The 16,970-nt window shown below is 40.4% G+C and overlaps 2 protein-coding genes across 5 annotated transcripts; one reads left to right on the top strand and one right to left on the bottom strand.

Moving 5' to 3' along the window:
- Window positions 1-121: 121 nt before the first annotated feature.
- Window positions 122-1,803, top strand: LOC105569362 (cytochrome c oxidase subunit 5A, mitochondrial). The gene is made up of 2 exons (XM_012025777.1): window positions 122-449; window positions 1,394-1,803. Exons 1-2 carry the CDS (start codon window positions 236-238, stop codon window positions 1,642-1,644), a joined length of 465 nt encoding a protein of 154 aa, XP_011881167.1. The 5' UTR covers window positions 122-235; the 3' UTR covers window positions 1,645-1,803.
- A 347-nt stretch (window positions 1,804-2,150) lies between these two features.
- On the bottom strand, window positions 2,151-16,833 carry LOC105569358 (DNA-binding protein P3A2). Of its 4 annotated transcripts, none has more exons than XM_012025763.1 (8): window positions 16,754-16,833; window positions 15,208-15,475; window positions 9,472-9,596; window positions 8,922-9,347; window positions 8,308-8,622; window positions 7,155-7,295; window positions 6,345-6,489; window positions 2,151-4,713 (listed from the first exon to the last, which is right to left on the bottom strand). In XM_012025763.1, exons 2-8 carry the CDS (start codon window positions 15,359-15,361, stop codon window positions 4,385-4,387), a joined length of 1,635 nt encoding a protein of 544 aa, XP_011881153.1. In that variant the 5' UTR covers window positions 15,362-15,475; window positions 16,754-16,833; the 3' UTR covers window positions 2,151-4,384. The 4 variants fall into 4 exon arrangements, with proteins under 4 accessions (XP_011881153.1, XP_011881156.1, XP_011881155.1 ...); XM_012025766.1 differs by having other exon boundaries at window positions 8,410-8,622; XM_012025765.1 differs by having other exon boundaries at window positions 8,308-8,607.
- Window positions 16,834-16,970: the final 137 nt, after the last annotated feature.

The raw sequence follows: 16,970 nt of genomic DNA, 5'->3' as shown, positions 1-16,970 counted from the left end.
CGGGAATAATAATACATTTCCGCGTCAATTTCGTACACTTTCCCTCGTCAGTAAACTGCGCGCCGACTGTATACGGCGATTACGGGGGCGGAAGTAGGTCGCGCCATCTAGTCGGGCCTGCCGCGAACTAGCCCCGGACGGTCGACTTCCGCCGTGGCCGGTTTACGCAACAGACAGATAACTCGTCCCGGGTCTCACAGGCGTTTCTTCGTGCGAGGATTCTCAGCGGACAGAAATGTTGCGCGTCGTAGCGACACGCGTGGCCTCGGCGGCGCGCACCGCGATGCTGCCGCGGGGACCGGTCGCCGTTGTCGGCGCGCAGTGCACCAGGGCGTCCCACGGCGGCCCCAAGGAGACCGACGAGGAGTTCGATCAGCGATACGTCAATTTCTTCAACCGCAGCGATATCGATCACTGGGAGATCCGCAAGGCGATGAACGATCTGGCCGGTGAGCTCGCGTTCGTCGCCTCCGTCCACCTGGAGGCCAATTCTGTATCCTGCAACACAGTGAAAACTGCCAGCTTAGGCCTGTTCTTTATTGCTGCACTGCTGAACTAGTGCACTAAGTTAAAATGAAAGATTACCTCTCATTCCAACTCATTGCACCAGTGTGCACTAGTTCAGGGGTGCAGCAATAAAAAATAGACCCATGGTCTCTTTTCTTAAGGGGACAGTTAGAAAGAGACAGGGCTACTCAATTTTACGCTCAATCTACTACATGCCCTTTGCGTCTAGAAATATTCGGTTTTGTATAAGCAACTCGAGACGCTTTAAAGAATCCGTCGACAACGTGCGATTGTACAACGTATAGTGTACATTTTATCAACTTGTGCAGATTTTGTAAACGTATTTGTGGGCTACAAGGTAGAATGTTTCCTGGAGCACATTGTAGATTAGGCTTTAGCAGTTTCGCTATAGAGTAAGATGCAGAATTGACCACCTGAGCAGATCGTTGGTTCGCCTACGCTGCGACGAGTCGCGAGCTAAGAAACGCGTTTTGCTGTACGAGCGTATGAATGTTTTTGAAACCATCGAATGTCCCTTCAACCGCGGCTTCTATTACAGTTTTATTGAGGTTCTATTAAGATTCTGTTGAGGAGTTCACTTCGAGTTACGTCGAAGGCACTTTTTCGTTCACTCAGGTGACAATAAAAGCGTTTCATTCCTAGTCGTCATTTGAAAACGTAGGAAAACTTACGTTGACAAGAAAGGAAAAAAATCAAGGTATCACGACAACGATAATCTGTTTAATTGTCAAGATTAAACGAGACGCAAGCATTTTCAATTACAAATAGCCGCGAACGCTATCTCAATGATATTTCCCTTTTATACTGACCTGTTATGTCCGCGCGCCAATTGTAGAGATGAATAATTTCCTTTCCTTTCGCTCAGGTATGGATCTCGTGCCAGAACCGACGATCATATGCGCGGCGCTAAGAGCATGCAGAAGGCTAAATGACTTTGCGCTGGCTGTCAGGTTCATAGAGTGCGTGAAAGAGAAAGGTGGGCCACACGCCGGCAAGATCTATCCTTACATTCTTCAGGAAATCAGGCCCACCTTGGATGAGCTGGGTATCAGCACGCCTGAAGAGCTAGGATACGACAAGCCAGAATTAGCCTATGAATCGGAGTATCATATGTAATGAACTAAGACCTATGCTGTGTAAATTCTAGTATTTATATATTCTTGGCTGCTGCCTCGGATGCAAATGTTGAGAGAATCATTTGTCAGTAAAACTGAACTGTACATGTATCTGCGTAACCAGCAGCATTGTTGAATAAACAATCACAATTGTCTTAATGCCTGTTGTCCGTGGAGAACTTAAAATAATTTAGAACGCGCTCCAGAATTTTAACTTGACGCTCGAGTCCAAAGATGTAAGATTGATAAAAATTGTGACGACATTACCACCTTCGACACCTTCCCTGAAGGACAAGATTGCCGCAACTTTGTTTAAAAAATTGCTCGTGTTTAAACTCGCTACGTATTCTCCAAGGATTGCCGAATTTCCTCGTTCTTCTGCGCTTCATGGCCGCGTTGTAAACGATCGGAATGTACACAGTAGCAATTATATGGCACAACCGGACTAATTCTCGACTTGTGTAACTGGAATAGAGAGAAGTATAGGTAAAATTGAAGACTACGATAACGTATTTACAGACTATATGACATGGAGACTGGGATACACATCAGCAAAGTCATATACACATATGTCTATAATTATCTAAAGTCGTAATACACATTTTTTTTCTTGCTTTTCAAATGACATCAAACTTAATTTATGCTCGGTATGTGCTTTGTTACAAACAACAGAAGGAAAATATAACATGTTTATCTTACACGTGAGTACTGATATATTACATCATTAAAGTAGTGGCCCTGATATGAAAAAAAAAAAAGAAACGCAACAATTAGTATCTAGTTATTATGATAAGTTTTTAATAATATATTTACCACTAACTTCAACTACTTTCCCCTATAATGTTATAAAAATCTCTTTGGTATTATTACACATGGTTTCGAGGGCAGTTTGTTGTTTCAATGTTACGATCTTCGGAGACAAGTGTCGCATTGTCCAATTTACAATTGGACGTAAATGCCAAGCTACAACTAAAGAATAGCATTATGACGCACTTGTCTAATGTGATATTTAACGTGGAATTATGCCCAAAGAAAAGTCGAGAGAAGTGCAAAGTTGAAAAAGTAAAATTTACTCGAGATGAAAATAATCCTAGCTTTTTGCTACCGTAAACATTACGTACATACCGTAACATTGAAACAAGATTGCACGCAAAAAATACGCTTTTCGTCGCTTTAGATACATTATATAAAAATGGGGGGGGGGGGCGATGATTTTAAATATACCATGACACAATTTGACTATTTAATTTAAAATAGAATCGATTAGTTTTGATTACCTTCAAGTGGAATGAAGGATAATAGATATATGTGAATCCTGATTTTTACAATTTATCGCATCCTCTTTAGAAAATTAGTACACACAATTGCGATTCCGCAATAATCGAGATCAAGAACATTAAAATAATCTTTCGTACAAATACGATACTCTAAGCTTTTCTCCTTTACCTCGTTGGTGAAAATCAAATGACGGTCCGTTACTGATTACGCTAATCGAAGCAAATACACAAGTGGTGCAATATAATTCGCGTAAAATAAAACTATGGACACACGCCTCTCGTTGGTGCGTATTGAAATTGCAAATTCATATATTCTGTATTATTGAAAAAACATACATCTTATATCCTATTTGTACCCGTCAGAAATGCTTAACTCTTTTTTTTTGTCATTATTTCTACTATCGCGATACTTTATATATATATTTATATATTATATATACTGTTTTGCATATCTTGACTATTTAGAAGAAGTTCCAAATGGTCAAGATAAATGAGAAACGCCCATTGTCTGTATTGTTTTATGTATATAGTTACATAACTTTGTGATAAAAATGTTATCTTGATAATCTTTTTACTAGTACAATTCGATCGAGATCGAGCTCAAACGTCCAAACAGATTGATCGAATGATTTATTCGACTCTATGTCTGAGCCTTGTGTTCTTTTTAATCACAAAAATAAATTCCTTTATACAACCAATTTTTTGAGGAATATTATTTAAAAATTGTAGCTTTTCTCATTTTTCATTTTTAGACACCTGCGGGGAAGCTTTGTGTCTTTATTGAATTTTGGAAAAAAATTGTGCTGTTAACGAAACTGAACGAGTTATTTTTGCTACTATTACGGAACTAATCGAGCTTCATACTTTGAATAATTAACGAAATTAAATACAAACATGTCCATATAAATTTTTTTACAGAAAATATTAATAAATTAATAAAAAAATAAGGATCTTTGGTGTGTATATTCCCACGCATCGATCTGGCTCTAAGACTAGAAAATATAAGCCTTACCTCGTAATACAAAGATCAATGATCTTCGATTCCAGTAAACAATGCGCGATTGATAATTATCGTAAATTATCTTCGAAAACAGACGCGTTCGTCTGACACGACAATAGACCTCTTTGAAAATTAATACTACATCCGAGAAATTGGATTGTAAGTGAATACCCTCAAGCGTCTATGATGAATCTTGAGTACAAATACGACTAATTCTAATTCAATCAATTTCACACTCATTCATTCTCACTTCTCAGATAATTGTCGTTTAACGACGCATTCAGCGAGACATACTACACAGTACAGTGACTCAAAGAGAAAAAGAAAACACAACACCAATCGTTACTAATTCTTTTACACGCTTATCTCTTCCGCGTATCACCGCGATACACTGACAGCGTGTACAGGTGGTACGGAAGTGATTTCCCTTTTTTTTTGGATTAACTAGATTACACTTAACGTGTTTATTCTGGGCTAGATACAGTTTGTTGTTGTTGACTGTCCTCGTCCTTGACATCGGCCTGCATGGCCTTTGTCAGAACGTTGGCGTCTTTTAACGATATTACTTGAAGAACCTGATGTTCCCCAGCGGCATTTATCATAGTCATAGGGTGGCCCTGTATAGTGACAGCCTCGATAGTGGTGTCCCCGTTTCCTGACTCCACCTTGGGCACCTGAACCATCGGCGTCACCACTTGCATCGTACCGTCGCTCTGTATATTGGCCACCATAGTTTGATACATACTGGCAGACACTGGCACTGTGATCACTCCTGAGACTGAGACAGGATATCCTGAAACAAACGTACAATGAGCGCTCTACGTTCGGCCCGCGACGAGACAATCTGTACTGCCAACTGGAAAATGATAAGAGAAAATGATAAACAAATATCTCAGATAAATTATACTCACAATGCGACAACGTCAAGAAGCTGTTTGCAAAGCGCTAAAATCGAACCAATATGGTCTGTGCACGATTAAAAAGTTGTGTCGTTCGCACTACGCATTCTTCATTCGACAATTTTAGCCTCTATCGTAACAGTGAACTACTAGTTTACGATACAGTCGGACATCTATTGGATTACTAATCCTTAATTAACGAGGCCTTACAGTTTTCTTTAACTGGCATGGGCGCGGTCCGTCAGATCGCTGTAGTTTTTCACGAACGAAACAATAGTGATAAATAAAATTGCTCGTACTGTTATTAAACGGAAGGTAAGTAGCGGGCAGGGATTTCGGGCTAGAGGATATAAGGAAAACGAGAGGAGTGGAACAGAGGTCTGTGAGACCGCTGCGTGCCAGTTAAAACCTTACAAAAGCGAAATCGCACACTGCGTAAATATCGAACAATTTAAAGACGCAGAAACAGTACCATTTAAAATTAATCGGAGGGTGCGCTAAGAACAGATGTATGTACTACGACTCGATCATTCTTTGGCGCGCCCTTTCAATTGTGAGATGATCGAAATATCTAGTTCACGTTCTATCTAAGAAAATCAAGGCGTTTTATGAGGGTCAGCGAGTGTTTAAGCCGTTTGCAGAAATCAAAATTTCATATCACACAATCCACATGACACTTTTGAAAAGCGTACAAATGTTAGCATTGACACGTTACATACTTCAAGCAGCTTAAACACAGGCTGCTAGAACATAAAAAATAATGGTACATCAACAAAAAATACTCTATGTACAGCAGTTTATTTCTCTTCGTTTAATTGAAGTCGGTAAACCAATTTGTAATCGTAAGTATAATCGTAGAACAGTTTCTCCCGTCATCATATTAAACTACGATAACGGACTGCTTTTAGCAATTGTTGGTTGAGTCGAAAATTTTAAGAATCCAATGGCGTTATGCCTTTCACAGTCATTTGTACTTTGTATAGTTTTCATTGGTTGCATTGTAATCACTTGTATAGAAGAGTACTGCAACACGTTTGCATTTTTACAAATAATCCTAAAATAACTATACACCAATACACGTTGCTGAACAATAGTATCTACATGCATATTACATATAAATAGATACCATTATAGATCTTACCTAGACATTTGCAAAAGTAGAATAAATGGTACGAATTTGTACATTTTTTAGTGCTTAATACTTTTCACACGTTTCTCTGTGTTACATGAGTTATACGTAAGCGCACCATGGATTCTTAAAGAACAAAGTTTTAAATAAAGCTGTGCATAGCTCCACTTAATGGTATTTATATAAAATTACTCTAAATATATACAATACGGAAAATACATAAACTAGTCCAGATCCTACTTCGTCATATAAAGTAGTATAAACACATAGAAACATGATTTCTGACTGGAGCATAGCAGACAGCATGCAAAAAAGATCCGGGACCAATAAAAACGAGTCACTGCTCAAGTAGCTCCTGGCCGGCGACAGTGCAGAGCCTATAAAAAACTGTTTTACCGTGTCCGTCTTCTCCGGTAAGGATGATCTGGCCGTCTTGACCTAACGTCGCTTCGGTGACGGTGTTCAAATCGACGGCCACGCTACCTTCTGTGCTACCAGCTACTTCCGCTAATGCTTGCACATCTCCTTGACTGGTGTGGATCTAAATCGCAAATAATATTATTTGTGTATTTACTGTTTATATTACGTGCCGTTTATATTACTAATGTTGTATAAATTTAACTATTCCTATGTGAATTCTGCTGACTTTAATTTTCGAAAGAAAACAATAGAGATTAAAAATTTAGAAACAGTTCAAAATGTTAAAAATTACATATTAAACGTTGCTGCGAATGATATTATCTATTCAGTGATTATCATAATCAGATATTTTGTTATATCAACATCTCTTGCATTAATTTTGATTCTTTAAGCTGTGAAAATGAACTAGAGGTATAAAAGACGCAAGATTTCTACTACAAATACCAATCTCTAAATGGTATTTATAACTCCTCACTCATACATGTACTTGTATCTTGTATTGATTTTACATCTACATTTGTACTCATTCCATATTGACCTTTAGTATTTCTCCAAGTATTATTTCTGTATGTGTGTGCCTATCAAATTCGTTTTCTGTTATATATAGATTTAATGTATCAATTCTCTCTTTATAATTTACGTGTGTTACAAATACTATTGTGCCGGACGTTGTGTGCACTGATCTCATGTCATTTTGTAAAAAAATTCATATCTTTAAAGTGTCTTAAAACAAGGTCTTTAGAGACTTTTTTATATTACATATTTGCGATTTTCGAGAAGACTTACAGTAGCGACTCCTTGAACTTGCGCTGTTGTACCATCTGGTAATGTTATAATCGGTGTACTAGGATCCACCTGTATTATAGAAACTGTCCCATCTGGATTGGTTATTGTCTGCAATACAGTTGTTGGATACTGGGCTGTCATCTGTTAAACAATTACAAGTCGATAAATAAAACAAGCTCAAACGATTATTAAATCAACCGACGAAAAAGGGCCACAACTGAGCCATAAGAGTGTTTGTGTCTCGATGTTTTATTAAAAAGATTTTACCAAATGTTTCTGTAATTAGATCATCCTCTTGTGCCTATTTGTTGACACGCATGTTGACTATCTTCTTAACATTAAAAGTTATAGTTTTCCAATATGATGTTACATAGTAAATATTGGAACTTTCATACAGTTATTTTTTAACTTTAGTACCTTTTATCGTTTTCTATAGTCAAATTAGTTTTTTGTGCTAAAGTTGGTCTAATGACAGACCGAAAAACATCTAATAAATTTTTTAATAAAATATTACGACGCAAATGCTCTGTTGCGATTTTGTGTCTCCTCTTTCGTCGGTTGAGATTATAAGTCAAATTAATAAATTATGTATATTATAATGTACATAATACTATGACTGCATCTTCAAAACTCCAATGAAAATTGAAGTAGTGAAAAGTAAAGTGTATCAAAGAAAGCAAAGTAGATTTGTTACTTCTCGTTTCTAAATGACAGCAAATGATGCTTTCACAATGCAGTTCTGAATAAAAGGAACATTGTTATACATATAATATTAATTTTAAAATATAAATAAATTTAATCTACAAATATTCCATTGCAAAAGATCAACAAATTAATATACTTTAATGTACGTCTAATTTAATTATAAAATATATGGTATAACGAAAGAAATCCGATTCAACTCAAATAAGGGAAACCAAACACATTAATAGAAATACAATTTTGCAAAGAACATTCCAGATCCAAATTTTCGATTGATTCTTTTCTAGGATACAGACTGTAGAAACAAATGAAAATCAGGTCTTAGAAAATGGAAAATTAGATAATAAAAATGATCAATATTTTTCTCAGTACTACAACGACCAGAAAATCATATTGTTTCATAACATTCTATATCTATTTTATTTTCTTTATAAACTCTATCCACTCCCACCTGAGTGGCAGTGGCAAGAGCTGTGGGAGACGCGGCAATGATTTGTGCTGGCGAAGAGTTTCCCTTAGATGAATCCGTGCTGTTGAGACGAACGACTCCCACCGTCTGCTGCTGCTGCGATTGTCCTCCTGCATTTTGCCCCTGACTCGATGATGGATGCGACGAGGAATGAGGCGTCGCTTGTTGTATCAGAACATTGGACTTGTCGTCGTCTTCATTAAACGCTGGTAGAAGATCTTCTCTTCCGTGATACTTATAGCAATTTATTACAATTTGCCGTAACGCATGCGTCCAGGAGATCTGTAATGGATCGCACTGTCCCAATTTCTCGTTTAACATCCAATCAATACATTTTAAAAATAGATTATACAATTGAGCTACAATATTTTTATTCGTTACATCTTTTATCAAGTGCATGAAGCAGTAAAGAATTTAAGGAATAATTTAATTTCTTACAAGAAAAAAATTCAAAATTTTAATTGTTTCTCTGAATCATCAACATATATTTTGTATTATATTTTTTACGAGTAATATGAAATTTATAGTTGTTTGAAAATATCTCGGTAACAAAATAATAATGAATGAATTGAAAATATTTTATTGGCTTTACGTACTTTTTGTTTTTCGTCCTCCGACCGAGCATCCATCCGGACGTTAGCCCAAGGCAATTCCTTTGGCCACCAAGGAGGCCGCGTGCTATCTCTACCCCAACCAGGTTTGCCTCTACCTGTAGAATACTTTAACATCAACGGTATAAACGCCCTGAGTTGCGCCTGTGTCATCTTCTCCACTGGGGTCGGTATACCGTCGATTATAAGCGGTGGTAATTCAAATAATGACGGATCGTCTTGCACGGGCGGCGGTGCTTGTTGCGCAAGTGCATTTTCCAACTCTTCCATGATAACGTTTCTTAGATTTTTAACTACATCTTCTAATGGTTTCGCTCCAAAGACTTTGTAACTACTATTTGGTTTGCCTGGCGTAGCCACTAATACCACTGCCTGCTGTCCTACTCGCGTAGCAAATTCATCAATAGTTTGCTGCAAAAGATTCGACAAAAATATTATAACATTCCAAAGACAAATATACTATTGTCAGAATAGATATGCAAGAATGCACATAACAGTGGAAATGCGATATCAATTATACGAGGATTTCACTTACTCTAAGCTTTCTTAAAAGCCTGTTTTGTTGTCTCTTTCTGATACTGGGATTGGTTTCGAAACTGTGAGGTCGTTTTCGTTTCTTGGCTGATACAATGGCAGCAGCTGCAGCAACCCCTACCGGTCCTAAAGATTTTTCAATACAGAAAGAATGTTTTAATTGTTTCAACCTTGCAGTTTTTGATATGCCAATATAATAAAAAAAAATCGAAAAAAGAGCTTCAAAAATATTTTTTAATTCCGCTTTTTGATAGTAAAATACACGTTTATTTATAGAGTAAAAAAATTTGCGAAGTTACAATACATTGACATATCAAAAATGTACAGTGTATTTTCAACACACACAAGACAAAAACGTAAAGCAATAATGAAATGTAAAATATCGTTAGAATCGAAGATAATGAAATATTACAAATTAAATATTACAAAGCTGAATAGTTACATCAAGCTGTATTACAATATGTTCTAGACTTTGTGCTGACTATGCTGTGAAAATAATCGTATTATGAGGAGACGAATTTTATAAAACTGAGAGAATACCAAGAAAACACATAAAAGAAATTTGTTATAGAGATATAATAGTATCTTAATATAAGATATTTCACATTTCATTTGGGTGAAAAACAGAAAAATATTGGACTGTATTTATTGTTTCAAAAATTGAGAGAGGAAGAAAGAGAAAAACATTGCCCAAGTTATTTTATTTCTCTAACTAAACAAATGAATTTTTGTAATATTGGCTGACATATTCTGACTTATATTATAACAAACAAATCTGCTTTATTTTGAATAAGATTAGTATAACAATATTCCGCTTTTTAACTTCAACTTTCATAATAAAATCTCGTCTCTCAATTATTAATTATAAATAAAATTCATTGGCATCCAACATTGATAACGTAAAAATTGAGACGGGAAACTTATAGTCAAACAGTTTTGATTACACAGTCATATATTACATTTAAGTTTTCGGTGTCTGTAAATTTAGTGTGTTATCGGTCTTCTTGATAAAAAACATTTCATCGATGTCTCTTTTTCTCCTAAGGCGCTAGCTATGTAAAATTCTTGGTTCCGACCAGTAGAACTCGTGATCATGTGAACAGTGCTCACACGTATACATATATTTTATAACTCGACTCTGTCTTATTTGACGACGATGACTGACTTAGGTGCGTTACTTAACGTTCAACTAAATCTTTTTTACTTATTAACCTACATTATTTCATAACTGCATTGTTGTTGTTGATTTGCAGTGTCACTCGAAAAGGACCCAAAAGAATAGGGTCGAAACGTTGTGTAATAAACTGGTTAAACAATTAGCCAGTTGGGTTGACTAGAAGTTTCCCGTCTCAATTTTTAATCATTACTGGTGACAATATGCAAACTCTCCTTTCGTTGATAACGTAAAGCAAGTAAACACAGTAAAACGCGCAATAACGAAGTATGGTCACATTATTGAGCCATAAATCATAAGTAAAAGTAAATATTAATTAGCAAAACGGGAAAATATTATTGTGCCGGTCTGTAGTGTAATTGTAAATATGTATTTTAATTTATAAGGTTTTTCCGCAAACGTGATACGATTTTGCAAATAGCAAAACTCAATTGCAAATCATACGTGTATGTGTCTAAAATATGCACTTTGCACTGTGCAATTACATACTTTGTCTATTAATTAATTGATATCAAAGACAATGTTTTTAATATCAATTATTTCATCTCGTTATTCTGCGCGCAATATTATTAAAATAAAAAGTTTTTAAATTAGCATTTTAAGAGATATTTTATACAAATATAAAAATCTTTCGAATTAAAGTACAAACTATTTTACGAACCATCCTTGGCCAGTCTCTTGTGTATTTTATTACACATAATGTTGTCAAAAGCCACTTTATATAAAAAAATTTGCAAGATTATTTTAATGCTCTAAAATATTCAGAATTAAACACAAAGGATATTAATAATTAAAATACTAGAAAAGAAAGAGACACCAGGAGCAGTGGGAGCCGACACTGGATAGAAGGTGATAAATCACGATAGATTACGCGTACGTAAGTTTTCAAGCTCATAATCTGCGTATATCTTAATTGACGTTCTATGAATTTTTTTATATCTTAATTCCAATTGACTTCATTCGTAACGACTCATCGCCGCTCAAACAGTGACTTAGCGTTTTTAATCAGATTGTTACCGAAGAGGGTCACTTTCGCGACCGAAACGTTCGACTCTTTCGTTTACTTACGATACCACGTCTGTAATATACAGGGTGTACTAAAACCACCGGATATCCTTTTAATCACAGATTCTTTAGAAAATTTCAAGAGGAAAATTCCAATACACAAATGTCGAGGCTATAATAGTTTTTAAATAATAAGCGATTATATTTCCCAAATGACAGGCCTGAGATTTCGCGCGCTCAGGCACGGCGACGTGACGAGTGGTAAAAGCGCTCCTACGAATGTCGCCCCTTTTCATTTAATTCAAGTAAAAATTTGCAACATTTTGCAACTTCAAAGTGTTGCAGCTGTCAAAGCGGTCGATCAATATCAGTTGCCATGAAGGTTGTTACTGTGCTAAAAGGGGCGACGTTCATAGGAACACTTTTGTCACTCGTCACGTCGCCGTACCTGAGCGCGCGAAATCTCAGGCCGAGGGGTTGGTTCATCACTAGCGGTTATAGTGTACAAAAATTACCCTTGATACGGATTACCCTTAAATTACCTCAGATTACTCAAGATTATCCAATACTACCTCAAATTACTCCAGTTTTTTGGAAAACAGTGGTCCATAATACTTGACATAATCTTCTTTATCTATTAACAAATGTAGTTACTCCCTTGTAAACTTTTCTATCTCTTCAATGTCTTTTTCATCAATCGTAAGTAAACTTGCACTACAGTATCCAGTTTCTTGTAAGACTTTGATCAAATAACTTAGCAATTTACTGTTTATCAATGTCTTTTCCGTGCCGTTTTCAACCAGTGGCTCCCTCGATGATTGTTCAGAATTTTCCATTTTGCTTAATTTCAATAAAATAATAAATCACAAAGAAATGAAATCACAAAAACTGTACTAAGCACAGAGCGAGCAGCGTCTCGAGACTCTTGAGACTAACTGATCGTGGCACAGCTGAGATACGAAAATACGAGCGAAAACATATGAAAGGCAGCGCTTCCGATATTCGGTTGTCACTCGGCGGTTAAGCCTTGTGTCCACGATCCAAGAACTTGGTTCAAGTTCTAGTTTCGAGAAATGTGTAGCCAATCAATCTGCAGCTATTCCATAAAAGCTGCAAGGTGATTGGCTACGCATTTCTCGGAACTAGAACTTGGACACAGTTCTTGGATCGTGGACACAAGGCTTTAGATGTACGGCGGGTATACATATGTGCGAAACAAACGCGGCGTCGCGGCTTTAATCGTCCGATTGCGCTAAGGATACAAGATCGAACTGTCCCTCACACATGTTTGTTTCGTGCATACGTGTACACAGTATATCTAGCTGTCGACGAACACTATCCTTAAGTCAGTATATCTTGCTGATGCGTAAAATATTATAGATTTTTAGTACCGGCATTGAATATAGAAACGTAGATAAAGTTTCTCGGTAAATTTTACTTTTGAATATCTAACCGCGACAATTACGAGACTATAAAAGGTATGTTTTTACAAAGCGTCGACTCCAAAAATCAACTGAAAACATATGTTATTGTACAACAAGTTTGTCAATGACGTTCACACTAATTTAAAAAAAAACAAAGATTATCTCCGACTACCTCAAGAATTCTTATAATTACCTACAGATTACCTGAGCATACTAAAAATTATATAAAATTACCCCAAATATACTGGATTACTCAAGATTTCGTTTGCTGCTGAATTACCTATAAGTCCTTGTACAAAGATTACGTCAGTGACCAACCCCTCGTCTCAGGCCTATCACTTGTGAAATATAACCGCTTATCATTTAAAAACTACTATAGCCTCGACATTTTCGTATTAGAATTTTCGTCTTGAAATTTTCTAAAGAATTTATGATTAAAAGGTCACCCGGTGGTTTCAGTACAACCTGTATATACATTTAATCTTGCATTTATTTACCGCCCTCTGTACGGTGACGGCTCCCATTGCCCCTAGTGTCTTTCTTTTCTATTATCTTAGTTATTAATATCAATTTTACAAAAGAAGATTTCGGTGTCTGTCCAATCTGCGATTAGTGATGGAGCCAGTGGGTCAATTCTGTATCCTACGCTGTAGTGAAAATGCTGAAAGTAGGTAGCTTTGTCCCTTTCTATCTCCCTAGAAAGAGACAAAGTCGCTCACTTTTGGCATCTTCGCTGCAGTGTAAGATACAGAATTGACCCCCGGGTATATCTTTTCTCTTACGCCGATATTACACTAATTGGAATAATCTTCAAAAAGCGGCGCGCGCGGCGAAGATAATCGCGGGCAAACGGGCGAAAGGTACGATCAAACTGGCGAGTAATCCGATTGAAAAGTTCGCAAACGAGTCGCAGAATAGTTTCGCTAAACGAAAGGCCACTCTCAAATTGCCGCTTGGACGCTACTTCGGTACAAAGTGGAGAGAGCAGCGGCGAAGGAAATTTAGGAATTTCGTCTCCTTCGAAAGTAACAGTCGAAAAGAGACGAAGAACGAATCAAACTGTAAAGTTAGACAACTTGGGGCCCGGTTTCACTTAACCGCGCCTATTAATTTAGCGGGAACTCCGCTGTCTCATATTAGGATCCTACTTCATACTAGGGGATTTTTTCCCCACATAGGCTACTTTTTTTTTGAGAACACAGTCGACATTTCTGACACAGATCCGACACATGTCGCTTCCCATCTAGGTCTGGTTTCACCGAACGTCGCTCAACTTTAAGCTCAGTTCAATTCGTTCTTCAGAGGCAAACACGAACTAAACTTAAAGTTAAGCGACGTTCGGTGAAACCGAGTCTTGGGCTCGGTTTCACCAACATCGCTGAACTTTAAGCTTAGCTTAATCCGTTCTTTGTCTCTTTGCAACTGTTACTCTAGCACGAGACAAACATGATTTAAACCAAGATTAAAGTTAAGCGACGTTCGGTGAAACCGGGCCTTAGAGTTTAACCCGAGCTCAATCGACACTTCTCGACTCCGCTCCGGGGGGGGGGGGGGGGAGGAGAAGCCGGAGTGTTCTTGATCGAAGAATTATCCGAGTATTGCGACAGAATCTCTTTTCGGCCGGACCTCTTTCTAAAATCTTGTTATTCGAATCTTTGCCGTTTCGCAGTGGCAAGCTGCGAACTCGGGTGCGTTAGCTCGCGTCTCCTAAAAGGAAAGCAGTCGCAATAAACTGTCTCGCGCGTACAATGAGCGCAATTCAATTTAATTAGTCGCACTGGACGCGAATTTGCGCGACGAGTATCTCTTCGGCGATATCAAACGGTCGAGAGCAAGTCAACGAGCTCCCCGTGCATCTCTCTACACAAATGTTTTCCTCTCGCGTACAACGGGAGGCACCTCTTACCTTCACCCTGCGTGAAGGTACAAACAAAGTTTCTCTTACTACAGTGTCAACTACAGACGAAGGGCTACCCATTGCCGGTATTAAAAAATCGTTTCTCGAAAAGTCGGGTGCCGGGCTCACGGAGGGCTTCCTGCGTGTCGCGTCCGATCCGCAAGCAGAGGTTGGTTTAAGCAGTGGAAGCGAAACAAAAAAACAAAAAATCACCATTAATGTGTTTCAATTGCGAACCTGCTGCAGCGAGTTGAGCTGTCACATCGTCATCCATCGCAGCCGCGAGGAGGTCCCCTTCCTCATAGGTCTCGGACCCACTGCTGGGCTCGTCATCGTCGTCGTCCGAGAGCCTGCGCAGCGTGCTGGTCTCCGCGTCCTGTACAGACACCATCCTGATCCGCTTGCCACCCGTCTCGGTGCCGCAGTGTGTCGCAACCGTGCCGCAAAGAGTCGGGACGTCGTCCAATTCGCTGGCGGCTACCGATCTCCTCTACATCACCTTAGCCTGAAGTAGACGGAGTAGCGTTCTTTAGCGGAGGGTCGCCGCGTCGCGTGGGGCAACACCCGGGGGTCCAATTCCGCGTCTTGCTCACCGCGGCGAAAATGCCGAACAGCCGTTCGCGCGCGCGAGAGACGGCGGCCGCTCACTCGGAACATTTTCCACTGCGTCGCGAGGCACAGAATTGACCCCCGGGGACTGTTCTATTCACTCGAGGTGTCGCACATTACGCGTAAACAACCCGACGTTTGCGTTCGCCCGGGGTCCGGCGAGGATGAGAGAGGAAAAAAAAAGGGAGCACGTGCTTGCTCCGGCCGCGGAGATAGAAATCTGTGTACATCTCCTGGTGAGGAGCCCGTCGACGAGCACTCGCGACGACGGCGGCGGCGGCGGCGGAGGCGACGGCGGCGACGGCGGCGGCTGGTGTTGCCGCCGCGTCTCTCTCGTCCACCTCGTCCACCTCGTCCATCCCGTCCAGCTCGTAGCGTCGTCGCGGCCGCAAAGTCCCGCGGCGAGACGCGCGCGTATTATAAGTGGCGGCGAGCGAGACGGGGAGAGGAAGAGAAAGAGAAGAGCCGACGGCACACACGTCGACGGCGGCAGAGAGGGAGACGCGGGGATCTGCGCGTTTATTCGGGCCGATACTTTGGGGGGGCAATGAAAATGCGCAGGGCACACGCAAAAGAGACCACCACCTCCGGGTAGCCGGGGTAAGCGGAGCCGCTCACGACGACTGCTCGGTAATCGCGGAGCCGAGGGAGCAGGCCCAGTGAAGATCGCGAGTTGCGTACGCACCTTGGTGTGTTCCCGCGGCGTGGATTCAAGGGAGGGCTCGGGGCTCGGGGCTCTTCGCGTCTGCGGGGAGGCGGCCGCCTCGGCTACGCTCTCGCACCACGCCCCGCGCACGCGGTCGCGCCCGCGCTTATCATCACCGTGGCCGATCGTGCTGCGGCGGCGGACGCGGACGCGCGGTGGCCACTTGCCGACTTGCCTCTACCTCAGGACGCGCGACGCGCGACAACCTTAGCCGCCATGGCCGGTATTCGGCGGCGGGCGTATCGATCGGCACCGAGCGGCCCTCCATCACCCACCACCACCACGACGGCGGTATACGCGGACACGGGCGCACCGGCCATCTTGGGCGAGCCTGCGCGATACAGGCCCGCCCGAGCAGACGATGCGAAATTCCGTGCATTTCGCGGACGGTGCGCGAGCCAAGCGCCGCCGGACCCACGAGCCAAGAGCCAGGAGCCGGCCGAGCGAGCCCATCGTCCCGATACTCACCGGTTCACCGTCGAAATGTCCACGCGACGAGGCAGCGGTCCGGGAGAACGCCAACGCCATATACATATATACAAGCTTGGTATGGCGCGATTGGCGGGAAGAGCTGGGGCACGCGTCATGGCGGACCGACCACGCCGCCACGCCATTGGTCCGCCGGACACGTGACTGTCGGAGCGAGGGCTCCGCTTTTCCGCTTCGCCTTCGCCCGCCTTGCCGC

The sequence above is a fragment of the Vollenhovia emeryi genome, unplaced genomic scaffold (assembly GCF_000949405.1).
Source record: "Vollenhovia emeryi isolate VEMERY1.0 unplaced genomic scaffold, V.emery_V1.0 DF939124.1, whole genome shotgun sequence".
Lineage (NCBI taxonomy): Eukaryota > Metazoa > Arthropoda > Insecta > Hymenoptera > Formicidae > Vollenhovia > Vollenhovia emeryi.
Note: the sequence above shows the minus strand (reverse complement) of the source record. Positions and strands in the feature narration are given on the sequence as shown.